Below are 16,041 nucleotides of genomic sequence, written 5' to 3'. Positions count from 1 at the left end.
GCAGGTGGTGAGATCCCAGGCACCTAGGTAGTGATTAAGAAATAAGAATGGATGTGACTTTTTGCCACACACAGGGCCTGGGCATAAACACAAGGAAAAACCAATTAATGGCCCAAAGTGGATGCATGCAGACTTGTTCATTCATCCAATGAATAGCGGGTGTCCTTATTCTGGAGGAGCACTAGCAAGGGAGGCCACTCATGAATAGCGCAACACCAGGCTGCTCCTGGAAGGCCTCTCTGTGTTTTTAGACTCCCAGTGGACCACCTCAGAGCAGGGGAAGAGTCTTGTGAATGATGTGCAGGGGTTTTCAAGGAACATGGTTAGCTTCGATGATGTATACAGTGAGCACAGCAAGATGCAGACCTCTGCAAAGACGTGCATTCAGATGCTGAGCCGCAGAACAAAAGAACCACAGAGGATTCCTCTTCCTGCTGGAAAGCTGAATAAAGCAATGAGACTGGCACTGGACGGGGTGCATTAGGTCAAGGGGCGCACAATTTTCTCTCTGGGTATCTGTTCCAGACCACGGTGCAGAGAGGTCCAAGCAGATTCAAGAGGTCTGGCTGGACAGGACAGGAAGAGGTCACTGTCTAGAGCTGGGGTAATAGGACATTAGGAGAGCAGGGACATGAATGAGGGAGGAGGTACAGAGAGGGAACCTCAAAATTCTCCCACCTTCGGCTGACTCTGTACTGTGTCGATGCAGAACAAGATCAGGGCCTGGCACAGAGCGGCTGCTGGGGCAGAGAGCTGGGCAGTGATCCTGATGGGAGAATGGAGTCCAGCCCAGGTCAGAGTGGACTGCCCCAGCCTTACTCACAGTGTCCCTTCTGTAAGGCCGGTGGCAAGCCTATCAGCTGAGCAGTATGACCCTGCCGAGGTGCGGGGTTCAGCACCAAGGCTCCTCTCCTCTGGGATTTCAAGTTGGAATTATTCCAACCTCCCTTTGTTCTAGCCCTGAGGGCGGCAGCTGCTTCCTGCACTTGCCTCCATGACTTACCTAGCTAACAATTTCTTCTATGAGATTCTCTCCTGTTATCGGATAAAATCCCGAAGGACGTAGTAGCCGATACCGGAAATGGTCCCAGGAAACAGCCCTCAAAGACGGATCACAACCAAACAGCCAGAGAGCTTCACTAGAAATAAGCTCCGATAATCACTTAAATTATTTATGAAAATAACAAGTGAGGGATGTATTTCTTAGCTGCAGGGCCAGCGTTGCTGAAAATAACGGATGCAGTTTAGTTGTGTGGACTGCATAATCACAACCTAAGCCAGATTCCACAGCCTTGCGGCTGTCCGGTGTCCAAGTCAGAACCTCGGTTTGGAAACGGTGATCACCTGAAACTTGATAGAGGTGTGGACTCTGAAGAAGGGTCTCCCTTGCTAGAGGAAGCTTGCCTGGCATTTCCTTACTGAAGACCCCGGGACTTACTCCCTGTGAACCCCAGAGTCTCAACAGGCATTGGACTTGCATGAACAGGACAAGTATAAGACCTGGAATATGAAGCTGCATTTATTGATCCACGTGGCCTGAGGAGAGATTCTGGACTTGGGGTCAGGCTAATGTAGCAGGAGGTGGTACTGCAGTTGATTCTTGGCTAGGACCTCGTGGTTCGATGACTTCTGTGTGGTGATATGGAAATGCCAGAACTTTCTTAGTGTGTTGCTGAGGAGGCAATGAAAAGTCTTAGGGCTATGATGGAACAGATTTGTTATAACAACCTGTACGCCTGCCCACCCACTAAGTTCCCCAGTGGGCTCAGGGGATGTTCCTGTGACTGTGACACTGAGAAAGTCACATGTGTCTGTACCACTACTGGGAATCAACCCAAAGGCATCTAAGGCAGCATATTACAGAGACACCTGCAGGTCTGTCACAGCACTAGTCACAACAGTCAAGCTATGGACTCAGCCTCAGTGCCCAAGAACAGATAAATGGTTCAAGAAAATGTGAAATACACACACACACACACACACACACACACACACGCCATAAAGAGGGATAAATTTATGTCATTTGTAGGTAAACAGATGTGTCTGGAGAGCCCCACATTAAGGTAAATGAGCCAGACTAGACAAATAATGTATGCTTGTATGCTTTCTCATATATGTGGATCATACATAGAGGTGTGTGTGTGTGTGTGTGTGTGTGTGTGTGTGTGTGTGTGTGTTTGTGTATGTCTCTGTGTGTGTACATAAGCTTATATAGGACATGAAAGTATAAACTAGACTCTTTGGGGAAAGGAAGGGGACTAGTAGGAGGTGGTGAGGAGAAAGGGAGATTTGTGAGGGAAAATGTGGTCAAACTACATGACATACTTGAATGAAAATGTCTTTATGAACCCCATCATGGTGAACAACGACTACATATACCAATAGCAAAAAGAACCTTAAAGAACCTCCAGACTGATTTCCATCATCTGTACCGGTGTGAACTCCCCCCACCGACAGTGCCCGCTCCTCTTCTCGGCCATGCCAGCATTTGTGTGTGGATATTTTTTTTTAATTTTCTGACTGGGATAAGATGAAATCTCAAAAAAAAAAAATCTCGAAGTAGTTCTCATTTGTGTTTACTGGTGGCCAAGGGAGCTGGGGATTAAAAATGTATGTCTCGGTCATTTACATTTCATCTTTGGAGAGCTCTCTGTTTACTTTCATGCCCCACTGTTAAATTGGGTTGTTTCTTTTCTCCGTGTTTAGGTTTTTGAGTTGTGTGCATGCTACCAGAGGAGAATAGTCATCATCAACCTTACTCTGCTGTGAGTCCTTCAAGATACATAGGGACCATCTTGGTAAGACGCGGCCATGATGTAGTAGTGGCCTGAGACCCCTCAACACAACCAACCACTTTCTGATTGGATTTAAGCTCCACTGAAGATGAAACCGATACCTGGAGCTGTTATTAAGAGGCTAGAACATGTGGTTAGACAGGTCATAGTCCCTGGGGAAAACCTACTGCTATTCTGCTCTGCGGACATCTTATCAAACCTACTCCTAATAAACTATTAGCATATCTATAGATTAGTGCGTCTCTCAACACTCATCAGAGAGAATTCTTTCTTCAGTAGATGTCAGTTGACACAGAGATTCATAGCGGGTCGAGTCACAGAGAGTAAGAGACTTGGGAATGCATAGCCCTAAATCAGCCTTTTATGTCACATTTCCTCCTTTCAAGGTTCAAGCATCACTGAGGAAGGCGGGGCAGAAAGATCATAAGGCCCAGAGGTGATCGAGGACACAGGACGGCAGCTGCATATATAAACCTGCAGCAGCTGAAACAGCATGAGTAAGAGCAGTGCAAGCCAGACAAAATTCCAGCATGGAGGTGGGAAGCTGAGGAGAAGTCCCCCACCACCACCCAGGGGAGGTGCGCCTGACAATTGGTAGCTAGTAGGAGAGGGGGGAGTCAGTTTTACTTACGTGAGGGGTCCCGGATCGGCTGATCATTCTCCAGTGGATACGCACACATCCAAGAGTATATGGGCAGCACAAACTCAAGTTATTGGAGTTTTGTTTTTTTTTTTTTTTTATGAGATCACAGCACTGGGAGGGTAGGGAAGGAGGGAAGGAGATGCATGTAGATTTGGGGGTGGGGATAGGGAAGTGATGAATATGATCAAAATAAATTCTATAAAATTCTCAAAAAATTCATAAAAAAAATAAATAAAAAATTTAAAAGACAAAAGGAAAGAAGAGAAAAGAAAAGAAAAGAGTCACAGGACTGGAGAGATTGCTCAGTGGTTAAGAGCACTGACTGCTCAATCGTGAGGACCTGAGTCCAGATCCCAAGACCCAGACACTAGCCAGGCATGGTCTTGGGTGTGTTTATAACCCCAGTGCCAGTGGAGGGGACAGGACTACTGTAGGTCATAGGCTGCCTGGCTGAGAAAGGGAAGCTCTAGATTTGGCAAGAGGACCTGCCTCAAAGGAACAATGGAGAGGGATGCTCAACATTTTCCTCTGGTCTCCACACATGCACACACGAGGATACATGCTCGCATGCACATACATACACATACACACTTACACAACGCAGATATGCACACACATACATGTGTTCACAAACACATGAACACACACATGCACACATACACATGTGTACACACGCACACATGGAAGACATTTTTTAAAAATGTGGCTCTCCTTTATCTCCTTTGACAATAGGAGATTCTGCCATGAAGGTGGCTTCTTAAATGCCAGTCCAGTTGGCCAGGTTCCCAGAACAGCAGAAGCCAAGTGAGCCTTTAACTATCAGATACTCCACAAGAGGCAGCGGGATGTGTGGGTTTCTGTGATGACTGGTGGTAGCAACCTGACTGAATCTAGACAGCCTGGGAGGCGGACCTCTGAGCACACCTGTGAGGGATTATCTTGATTCTGTTACTTGGTGGGAAGATCTCTTGCAGTTGTTATGGGACAATCACGTCACATCCGTGGTGTGTAAATCTGCTTTAATCCTTAATAAAAGTTAAAGCTGTATGTCTACCAAAGAAGGGCTTTAAAGTAAATTTCTCTCGGATTTATTATCAGTAAGTGTTCTATTTGTAAACCTATTTTATTGACCTGTTTACTGACATAGAAATTTCTTTGAGAAAAGGCATTGTGAGGAGACAGTTGAAGCCATACTCTACCAGACGGGAGATGCTCGCATCTGATGTCCCAAAGTGGATTTGAATCAGTGCCACGAAGAGCCTGGTTCTCCCACACAGTCTTCAGACTTAACCTAGACACGGCACTTCTGTTTGAAATGATGCGTGCTGCCCTCGGGGGTTCTGAGGAGACGCTTTCTGTGTGTGTCTCTCTGACCATTCTTCATAGTGAGCCACAGCCCAGTAGGGGTGATGGCACCCACATGCCCTGGTTCAGATCACAGGGCCTCCACTCTGGAGCAACCTCCAGGGTTCCTGAATGGACAGAAACCCTTGACAACTGGCATATCTCATCTTGACCCTGACACACAGAGTACAGCTCTCATGGGACAAGAGACCCATATTATGGGGCAGAAGCCCCAGAACTTCCTCTCCTATGAAAGATCATTGCTGCTTTCCTCAGTGATCTCTGGAAGAGAAGCCGCATTGCCAGCTGGAGTGTTTTCTGAGAAGGTAGCCTGCCTCCTGTGAGGAAGGGCCTCCTTTGAGCAGGCCTTAACCCTTCTTTCAAGTCAACACCATTCCTGTGTGAGGAGATGGATGCCTTCCTGACCAGGCCTGTGGAGGCATCAGTATTACTTTTATATTTGTCTGTTTTGAGACAGAGTGTCTTTATGTAGCACTGGCTGGGATGCTCTGTGTAGTAGGTGAGGTTTGAGCTCACAGTGATTCCACTGCCTCTGTCTTCTGAGTGCTAGGATTAAGGGTATGCACCACCATGCCTGGAATTTTTTTTTTTAAAGAAATATGTCTTGTTGTTGTTTCATTTAATTTATTTTAAATTTATTTTTATGTATATGTGTATTTTGCCTACATATATGCATGCGTACTGTATGTGTCTGCTGCACTCAGAGGTCAAAGGAAAGAGTTGGAACTGGAGTTATGGATGGCTGTGAGTCACCATGTAGTTGCTGGGAACTGAACCTAGGCTCTCTGATAGAGCAGCACTCTTAACTGGTGAGCCATCTCTCCAGCCCCACCGATGAGCGTTACAATAGAAAAGTATTGGGGAGGAAGAGAACAGAAAGTTTGGGGAGAAGTTAACTCCACACGTGACTCTAAGTGTTAGAAGCTGTTTCCTGGGGAGGTTGTGTGTGGAGGATAAGCAGGAATCCCAACAGTGGGTATTAAAAGCAGAGTCAGGAGGCCTGAGGACCACAGGGAGCAAGGCACGGCCTGGTGTAGGGGAGTGGATGGAGGAGAAATGGAGAGAGGCCTGGCAGGTCACAAGGGTTTGTTACCGCAGAGTACTGCCTTGGTGCTAAGACACCACACTGCACAAGGGGGGGGCAGGGCTTTAAGGAGCGCTCTGTCCCATACCAAAACAAAACTCTTTATGTCCCACTATTGGAGAAAGATCTCTGACCTTTACACAGTGACATATGTAATAAACAGTATCTTGTGCAGAAACTATATATGTCATCCCTCCAGGCAGGTCTGGTTACAGTTTGCCAGTTGGGAGAATAGTTAGTTCTATCTACAGAAAAGCCTTGAATCTGGCCAGGCTAATCACCTCTGAAAAGTTGGCATTTAAATTTAACTCTGTTTTCCAGCATGCATCTGGTATTCCCCCAAATGTTATTGTCTGCACAACAGCATTCAGCAGAAAAGGTGCTTCATCCTATAGATCTACCCAGTCACGTCTGAGAATGCTTTACCACACACTACTACTTGAGAGAGAAAGTGTTGCCAACCACCCATGTGAACTTCTACCTCTGACGGCCTGTCTGCTTGGCCATACCATACAATGCCAGTGGAGCCATCCATCAGTTTCCCGTGTACACCTAGCATTAGAGAAGAGGTCTGTGTGATGGTGGTGGCAGATGCTATTATTTTAATATCTAGGTAACTGAAGACCCATTTTAAAAAAAAAAGCCAAATTATTCTCTGTCCTAGACACAGCCTCTGGTCATTTGCCTCAGTTGAGGAAATGCCTAGGTAGGATTGGTCTGTGAGCATGTCTAGCAGGGGTTGTCTTGATTATTAACTGATGTAGCAGAGTTCAGCCCACTGTGGGCAACACAGACCCTAGGCAAGTGGTCCTGGGTTATATAAGAAAGCTAAGTGAGCCAATGAGCAAGCCAGCACGCAGTGTTGCTGCTTGAGTACCTGTCCGCACTTCCCTCGGTGATGAGTTGTAACAGAGGAGCTGAAAAAAAGCCTTTTCCTCGCCTCAGTTGTTTCTGGGCAGTGTTTCAGAGTGAAACTGGAAGGCGCATTTACCTTTCCTCCTCCTATGCTTTGCTGGGTTTCTACAGTTTCTGCAATTAGCATCCTGGAAAAGCGCCACCGTGTGGACAAAGCCAGAATGACTGTTTCTCATTGGCTCAATGCTAGTTTCCTGTGATGAGGAGCCAGAGTTGATCAGGAGAGATGCCCAGAGCTGTGACTCTTCTGTCAGTATTGAGGTGAGTGTGGGGACCAGCGACACCTTCAGAACAAGCAACTGTAGACAGAAGAGCGCTCAGATCCAACTGCTGATACCTCACTCAAGTGCAGCCCAGGGCAGGAAGAGACTTATGCCCGGTTACTTAGTTTTCCTGAGAATAATTATAATTCATAACCAACGGGGTAGCTTTGTCCCACAGTTCTGCAGCTGGGGAAGGTGGGAGCATGTTGCCAGCATCTTCTGTACTTCTGGAGAGGGCCCCACTGTGTTTCAACTCATGGCCAAAGGAAAAAACGGCAAGGGGACTCGCATGACAGACACACCGCCAGAGGCTTTCTTTGCTTTCCAATTGTTGAGATAGAGTCTCATGTAGCCCAGGCTGTCCTAGATCTTACTATGTAGCCAAGGATGATCTTAAACTCCTAACCCTCCCACTTCTACCTTCCAGGTGTTAAGGTTACAGAGCTAAGCCAACACATCCTGTTTCTGCAGTGATGGGGGCGGAACTTAGGGCCAAGTGCATGCTGGGTAAGCTCTATACTAACTGAGCTACAGCCCCCAGCCAGGGACACATTTGGCAGGAATTAACCCAGTCCTGAGTATGAAAACTCACCTGAGAAAGGTATTAATTGGCTCCCCCCTTTGCTCCCCCATCACCTCCCACATTCACCCCTACAACAGTGACAGAGTTCACCGAGTTTTGTAAAGACTGATCAAGACTCCATCCCTAGACGCCACACAGGCTCTTAGGGAAGACCTGGTTTCTGATTCCTCCAGCTCAGGCCTCTTATTCAGTCTCTGCATGCCTTTAGATTTAAGTGACTCTCACTCTTGATATTATGAAAGTATCCTTCGAGTGACTTCTGGTCCTACCAACTCAATGGCTTCTTGAGAGCTAAGCCTTCTCAGAACAGTCTGGAAAGCTCATCTCCTTCCAGATCAAAAGTCATGGAATGCCTAGCTGTGAGGTTTGGTTTTATTTATTAATTTGTGCAAAGAGAGAAAAGCAATTCTCAGTCAAGGATCATTCCCAACCGCAGAAAACACTTAGTGCCACACAGTGATAAGACCACACTAGGTGACCCAGACAGCAGAGTTCTTTGTTCCTGAACTTAATAATTAAGCTGTATTTCTATAGAAGGAGTGGGAGTTGTCCCATGACAAGCTCCTAACCCTCAGGAAGCAAGTGCAGCCATTGTGACACACTGTCCAGTTTCTTTCTGTGGCTTCATCCACAGAAACACAGGAACCAAAGACAGTGACTTCTCTACTAGGTTCTAGTACATTCCATCATTGCTGTCTTGGCTCTGCCCATGTGCAGCCCCCTTCCACAGAGGTCTCGAGTCGAGGGCCATAGGGCTTTTCTCTATACAGGGATTTTGCTTTCTTGTTGCTTGTTTTGTTTTATAAATCAATGACCTGGACAGACTCAGAGAGACCCTTCATGTACCCCAAAGCTGGGAAAAGAAATCAGCGTATGTTGAATAGAAGAAATAATATTAACGAAGGCTCCCAGAGGCTGGCATCCTGGAGAGAAATCAACTGTGGGAGTATATCTTAGACACATGCCAACTTCTAGGTTAGGATTCAACATAGAATCTTCAAGGAAGGCAAGAAAATCTGAGGGGGCATGGACAGAAAGGGGTCACAGGGGCTCATGGCAGCCCCTCAGATATGGGGCCTTGTCCGAGGCCTCATACATGAAACTCCTCTTTACTCACCTGGGAACAAATGCCTTGGATTTTCTGCATTAAGTGGTTAGGTAGCTGTCTTCCCATCATGCTCTGGGCCAGTGACAATTCAACAATGGCGTTTTCTTAAGGGTGTAAGAAGTATGGTCACGGTCATCTGAAAGTGGAACACATTCACACACAGCCTGGCCAGGAGCCAGGAGGACCTGCAGTGTGTCATTGACAGCCTCCAGAAGAGACAGGCTCTCAGTGCCTATCAAAGAGCTGGGCACATGTACTAGAGAACTGTCTTTCCAGGGAAGCAGCAGCCACTTCCTGTGCCTCTCTGATTGCAGGTATCCAGAAGAGAGCGGAGTTGGGCTGGGCCCTCCTGTGTTCTTTTCTACATTTCTTTTAAGTCCATCTTGACACCAAGCGTTGGTGGAACCTCATCTGTATCTCAAACATCGTGCTGATTCAGATCAGGTCAGGCATCTGAATTGCTGTGATCCATCAGGAGTGCCGGGACTCGATCAACAGTATCTGTGGTATGACTGGATGCTCAGCTGGTTGGAATTGACAGTCAGGTACTCTACTAAACATCTTCACTGTCTTTGCTCACTTTAGCGTCAAATATCCATAACTCAGGTGTAGTTCATTTTCAGAGGGGGCGCAGGAGACTGACGGCTTACCTGCTTACAAGACTTCTTAATGGGGGAGCTGACTATCGAGATTTCAAACCACAGCACTCATCAGGGTTCCATACATCCAGAAGACTCACCTGTATGACAGATGAATGTGGCTCAAGCCAAAAGGCATTGCAGGGGTCGGTGGGGCTATTTCTGGCTGTGGTAGAAAGATGAAGTGGGTGATCCCATTGTCTGGGATATCAATGTCCACACCTGTTCCAACCTCCCTCCCACTATAGCTGATTAGACTGTCTGGGTAGGCTCTAAGCTCGGATGCCAAAGCATGAACTCCTAGCATTTAAGATGTGACCACTTTGGAGACAGGGCCCTTAAGGAAGTCATTAGACTAACCTGAATCCTTATTCTTAAAATAGGGGACTTGGGACTTCAGGTGCTGACAAAGTACTCATGCTCTGGGAAGTATTAGAAAGGGTCAGGTAAGCTCTGTGACAAGCCAGCCCATGTGTCATTGACAGCTTACAAGTAAGTCGACTTTATTTTCTCGCCTGAGGGCTAGGCTGTGAGGGGACAGCATGTAGAGACCAATGTTCTTAGCATGATGACTCAAGGTCTCGTGTTCCCTAGCTCTTGTGATCCCCCTCCTGTGGGAAAGCAGAAGTGACAGGCTCCCTCAGTCCTTTTAAGCACACTGTACAGAGGGGGCACCCAGCACTCCTGCACCCGTCCCACAAGAATCCTTGTTGGGTGTTTGCTCTTAGATCCCAGGGTGGCAGGAGTCTGGCCTTAATGGGGAAGAGCTACCGAGTGACAGTTACTTTCTGCCCAGAGAATATGAAGCTCATTCGATGGGCAGCTAGCAGGCTCTGCCTTGTGTCTGGGGTTCGATCTCAAACCTATCTCTCCTCATTTCTCCAAGCAAGAGGCTGGCTGCCAGTGTCCAAGGAGAACCTCTAAGCCAGCCGTCCAGGTTTATGGCTTGGAGTCCTGGTTTATTAACTATAATAATTTTTTATAGCTAGCCAAAGGCACAGCTGACAGGCGAAGCCTCAGCAGACAGCTGGGGTGGGGGGTGGTCCTAAGACCACAGCTTTAGGAGGGTAGGGGAGACGTGAAAGGAATATCATGGAGGCCAAGGAGGAGGCAACAGAAGAATGGAGCCCGTGCTTGTGGAATAAGAATCAGAGCAGCTGGAAGTGTTGTGAAACCAGGAAGAGGGCTGCTGCCTGATTTCACTCCCGAGTAAATGTTTGACTGGATGTTTGCCTCATCTCTGAGTCTGGGTCTACAGATCATACTGGGGAGAATATGAGCTCACGGGAAGCCATCATAACCAAGATCCCGAGCCCCAGGACTGCAGCATCCACTGCGTGCCACCCACAGTGGTAGTCCTTCAGCAAGATGCTTGCCGGCAGTACAAGGTGAGCCTCAGAGCCTGAGGTCACTCCTCCCAGCTCTTCTGATGTTAGAGATTAACAGAGACGGGGAGAAAGGCACTGACTGGCTAGTGTGCAGGTAGGCAGGCATGAAAAGGCAGAACTATGGTAGATTTACTCCGCGTCAGTCAGGCAGAGCCACGGTGAGTGGGCAGAGCCCAGGTAAAGAGTTAGAGGATCCTAACTGAATCCTGACTCTGCGGTTTCTCGATATATAATTGTCTGAATTTATGGAGTACACTTTGATGTCTTGATATGTGTATGATACATTGATCTGATCTCAAAAATTTATCATTTCTTTGTGATAAGACACCTCTCTCTCTCTCTGGTCCCAACCCCCCAGTTTTGAACTACTTAGCCAATTGTTAATTCTAGTCACCCTTCTGGGACACAAAACAGCTGCGCTTTTCCCCATAACTGTAACTTTGTATGGTGGCCAGCCTCTCGCCACCTTCCTCCTTCCCTACTAGTTTCTGCTCTACCCTGCACTTGCATGTGTCAGCCTTTTCTGGTCACCCTACATGAGTGATGTCATGCACTATTTGTCTTTCTGTCCCTGGCTCATCTCCCTGTAATGCTCTCTGGGTTCATCCATGTTGCCAGGCTTTCCCTTCTTTATTTGAGGCTAAATAGTATTCCATCCTGTGGATGTAGCACGTTCTCTTTGTCTCCTCACCCGCAGTTGGGCCTGCTGGTGGATGCCATGTGTCCGCTGTTGTGAACACTGAGCAGGGGTGCAGCTGTCTCTTTGACGCGGTGCTTTCATTTCCTCGGCCTGTGTCTTCACTTGTGGGGATGTTGAGCCGTGAGGAAGTTGCGTTTTTAGTTTTTTGAGGACTCTCCATGCCCTCGCCCACGATGGTCAGGCTGGTTTACCCCCAGCATGTACAACCGTCCTCTTTTCTGCCCTCATCAGCATCTGCCATCTTGCTGAGAACAGCCATTCTGACAGGAGAGAGTGAGCCCACAAACTTGAGAGCATCAGAGAGGAACTGGCATGGGAAGGATGGAGGATCAGGGGAGTCCTGCCCAGGTGGTAGGCACTGAGACTCTCACTCTGATCTGAGAACATGGGAGTCAAGAACAGAAAACAGGCCCACTGCCTTCTGGAGTCCCATGATCTGGTCAGAATGATAAGGGATCCCAAAGAAGACAGGAGAGAAGGGAGCCATGGAGACAAAGAGGGCATGGTGAGAGTCATCCAGAAAAGGAAGACACGTAGATGGAGCAGGATGAGAATCTCTGGAGGGTGTGGGAAGGGAATGGCATGCTTCAGAGTCCAGGAGAACCTGTCCCTCTCTCTCCTGTGGGCTCTGTGGACAGGAGAGAGCAGGAGAGGCTGAGGTGACAGGGACCTGATGCTATCAGCTGTGGGTTTCAGCTGTGGGTTTCTAGAAAGTTCCCTCTGGTCCACATGGAGGATGGGTCAGAGATGAGGCAGAAGGCTGCTGTATGGTCTTAGAGAGAATGATGATTGCCTGGGCTATGGGCATAGACAGAGCTGAATGGATTCCACAGGATGGAGGAGACAGCCAGAGTCGCTCTGGATCTGTGGTGTGGTCTGATGGAGCCACCATTCCTGTAGTGAGGACTTCAGAGGCTAAGCTCACGGGACACTCAGAAAGCATTCCCCGGGAGGAAGGCAACTGGTGTGGCTGTGCTCAGGGGACTCAGTTCACCCTGTGCCAGTTGTGTATCTCCCTCACCCCCATCTTCTTGCAATGTCAGCCCTGTCCTCAAGAGCCTCCCTCAAGCACTGTCCCCTCCCTGGCTGTGGCCTGGCTGATTGGGCTCTTCTCACAGGGAGGCTCAGGCCTGAGCACATTGCTCAAGTCTTTGTTTTCCCAAGCATAGAACTCGGGTCATTTCTCTTCCAAGGACCACAAAACTCCCTCAGAATCTCTACATCCAAGTATGTGAATACGTTCTCCATTTGGACATGTTTAGACATGTTGACTGTCAGCTCTGCTACCCAGGGCCACTTTGGGCTTTTCCTTGGCTTTTCAGAAATACACTGTGGGGCTGTGGAAGGGGCTAGGGAGGAAGGAGCCCAGCATGAGGTGAGAGATCCTCTTTGCTGTTGCTCCCATTTGGTGGGAGAGCATGAAGGAAGGTCAGCATTGCTGTGTGGGGTGGATGGTGGGGAAGGCCTGGAGAGACAGCTCAGGGGTTAAGAGCAGATTCCTCTCTTGTACAGGACCTAGGTTTGGTTCCTAGCACCCATGTCTAGTGTCTCATATCTATCTGTAACTCCAGCCCCAGGGGTTCTAAATTCTCTTACAGCCTCCTTGGGCACCTACACATATGTACACACACACACACAAATAAACCATAAAATATTTTATAATCTTCTCCCCTCCCCCCATTTCCTTTCATCTGTATGGGTGTTTTACCTACATGTATGTCTGTGCACCACATCTATGCTCTGTGCCCATGGAGAGAATATCAGATCCCTTGGAACTGGAGTTACAAATGGTCGTGAGTGTCCATGTGCATGCTGGGAACCAAACCCAGATCCTCTCCAAAAGCAGCCAGAGCTCTTACCTATGAGCCATCTCTCTCTCTGCCCCTGATAAAATAAACTTTTAAACAAAGAGTGGTAGGGAGTAGAAACAGACCCCTTTCTTCTTTAGTTGTCTATTTTATTTTTTCATGATGGCTGCTCTGAGCTTTTCAGATACACATGAAAACAGCCACACATGCTCCCCAAGGAAAGGCAGCAACCAGGAGCTGGCCACACCCGGCCAGGAAGTATAACAAGTAGAGAGATGGAAACAAGGAACAGATGATATCTGCACACACAGAAGAGAAGGGGCCAGGGAGAAGCAGAGTGGAAGCGGAATGCGCATGGGTGTGCCCCTGGAATCTCTCCTGAGTCTTAGGGGTTGCTCCCCAGTGACCAGCTGAGAGCAGAGGGTCTCTGAGCTCCAGGATCCCAGCAACCGCAGCAGAACTGGGGTGTCACAGGATTGTTCTCCTTGTGTGGTTTCTTTGATAGAAGAGGCTGGCAGTTCAAGGGGGCAGCTGGGACATCTAAGCAGGAGTGTCCTGCCCTGGGCCACACTGCTGGGCTGATCATGAGGCCAGAGAGAGCCAGGGCAGCCATCCTGGCTATTGGTTAACAAAGTGAGGGACTGCAATCAATGCATGCAATCCAGCGTATGGCAAGGGGCCCGGGGCAGAGCCCTGACATTGTAGCCCTGTGACAGTGACTCATTGGCAGAGGAGAGGAGGGACCAGAGGGCTGATCCTGGGAGGAGGGGCACCAGGAGAGTTGGTGAGGTGCTCTGGGGTCTGGGGAAGCTGCTCAGCCTCTGGAATCCCCTTCAGCTCTCCAAATATAAAATTAACAAACTAGCTAGCTAACTAACTAGCTAACTAACTACTAACTTTCCTCCTCCTCTCCTTCCTTCTCTTTCTCTTCTCCCTCCCTCCCCCCTCCTCCTCCATTTCCTCCTTCTTCTCTTCCTCCTGTGTTTCCCTTCAATCTTTAAAGACACTCTCACTCTGTCTCCCTGACTAGCATCAGATGCAAAATCCAGCCTAGGTTGGTCTCAAACTCCCAGCAATCTTCGCTCTGCCCCTCAGTTCTCTTTAGTGCTTTGATTACAGAGGTGTAAATGCCCAGCTGGAGAAACTCTTTTTATATTCAGAGCTGACCATAGCAGAGGAGGAACTGAAAAAGGGGAGCCCAGAGCTTGAAAGTGAACCTCAAGTTAGAGGCTAGCCCAGGCTATAGAGTGAAACTGTCTCAATGTCACCACCCCTCCCCCCGCCAAAAAAACCACACATAAATCTAAAACAAGCCTTATATGGGCTTGGCTTCCCGAGTGTTGAGATAGGACACGCAGTAGCGGAGGATGGAGGAGGGCAGAGGCCATGCTACAGATGGGGCACACTCTCCAGGACTGAGCCGTGTACAGTCCTTATTACTTTTGCCTTTGACGTAACTTCTTTCATTTGTGTATATTTAATTTTTGACATTGATATTTAACAATTGCCGTGCAGTGTTCCTCATAGTGACAGCTGACCAGGCCCAAGCCAACCTTGGCAACATCTGTGTCCACCTCAACTCTCCAAGGCCAGAGTTGGTGGATTTGTGGGAGTCCCCATAAAGCAGATTCCCCAGCACCATGTGGCACCAAGCCCTGTGCAAACACACTGCATGCGTCTGGTCCCTCTCCCGTGACCCTCCTCTGCACTGGACCAGGGGCCAGCCATTCTTTTTGCTGTCCATGGGACTAGCAAACTGAACCGGACCTGAAATGCTCCTGAACTCTGTGGCTGCCCTGATCACACCTCTCTCTGGATGCCAACCTCTAGAAGGAGGTTCTGGGAGTCAGTGGCCATCCCAGGCCCATCTGTGCCAGGCTCCAGCTAGAGTCTGGAAGAATCAGAGGAAAGAAAGCTGCTGTGCTCTGGCTGGGACAAGGAGGAGCCGTCAACCAGGAACTGACACCCATCCCAGGTCACATTCCTTATTTTAAAAAGAGGCTAATGCTACCTAACCAGCAAAAGGTTAAATTATGAATTAGGACATGGTTGGGGGGGGGATGAGAAAGGAAGGGGGATGGAGGGAGAGAGAGGGCAGATACAGAGAAACAGAGACTGAGAGACAGAGACAGAGACAGAGTGAGACACAGAGACACAGGGAGAGTCTGGATTCTAGTTCACATCTCTATGTGCTTCTCCACCATCCCTGTGCTTCCTGGAAGTACAATTCCCAGAGGTGGAAGGACTGCATCAGAGAGGGTTTGGGCAGATAAGCAAGCAGTGCTCAGAGTCCTCATGCTGTTTGCAGTGTGATCCCAGTAAATGTAGGTGAAGAAGATACAATCTCCTCTTAGCCCTCTGCACCTCCGACTGCTCCTCCCAGGGGCTCCCAGTCTAAAATGTCAGGTGACATCTCCTTTCATTCCAGTACTAGCTGAGTATAAGGGTTTTTATTTTTAGTTTAAAAAAATATTTCCAGCCTTATGTAACCCAGGTTGCCCTGTATTCAAGGACAGCCTTGAGTTTCCAATCCTCCTGCAGGCGCATACTGTACCAGATTATTGGTTTTGATTTGAGCTTTTCAGCTGACATGCAATAGCAGCAAATGTTTGTGGGTGTCATGTGACACATCCTCCACTCTCAAACTCTGTGTAGTGACCAGAGCTGGCCAGTAGTGAGCCAGAGTGAGCCAGAGTGAGCCAGTAGTCATCTCAAACACTGATCAGTTCTTTGTATTAGGAGCAGGCTCAA

At 48.3% G+C, this 16,041-nt stretch overlaps 1 protein-coding gene across 1 annotated transcript in view; it reads left to right on the top strand.

Annotated features, from left to right (window-relative positions):
• The first annotated feature begins 10,637 nt into the window (after positions 1–10,637).
• Positions 10,638–16,041, top strand: part of LOC114623602 (stimulated by retinoic acid gene 6 protein-like) — a 39,305-nt gene continuing 33,901 nt past the window's right edge. The window contains exon 1 of the mRNA XM_028770284.1: positions 10,638–10,782. Within this exon, the coding sequence (XP_028626117.1) occupies positions 10,763–10,782 (20 nt within the window). The 5' untranslated portion in view covers positions 10,638–10,762. The remainder of the gene's footprint in view (positions 10,783–16,041) is intronic.

Source organism: Grammomys surdaster, unplaced genomic scaffold, assembly GCF_004785775.1.
Source record: "Grammomys surdaster isolate TR1022 unplaced genomic scaffold, NIH_TR_1.0 199, whole genome shotgun sequence".
Classification (NCBI taxonomy): Eukaryota; Metazoa; Chordata; class Mammalia; order Rodentia; family Muridae; genus Grammomys; species Grammomys surdaster.
Note: the sequence above shows the minus strand (reverse complement) of the source record. Positions and strands in the feature narration are given on the sequence as shown.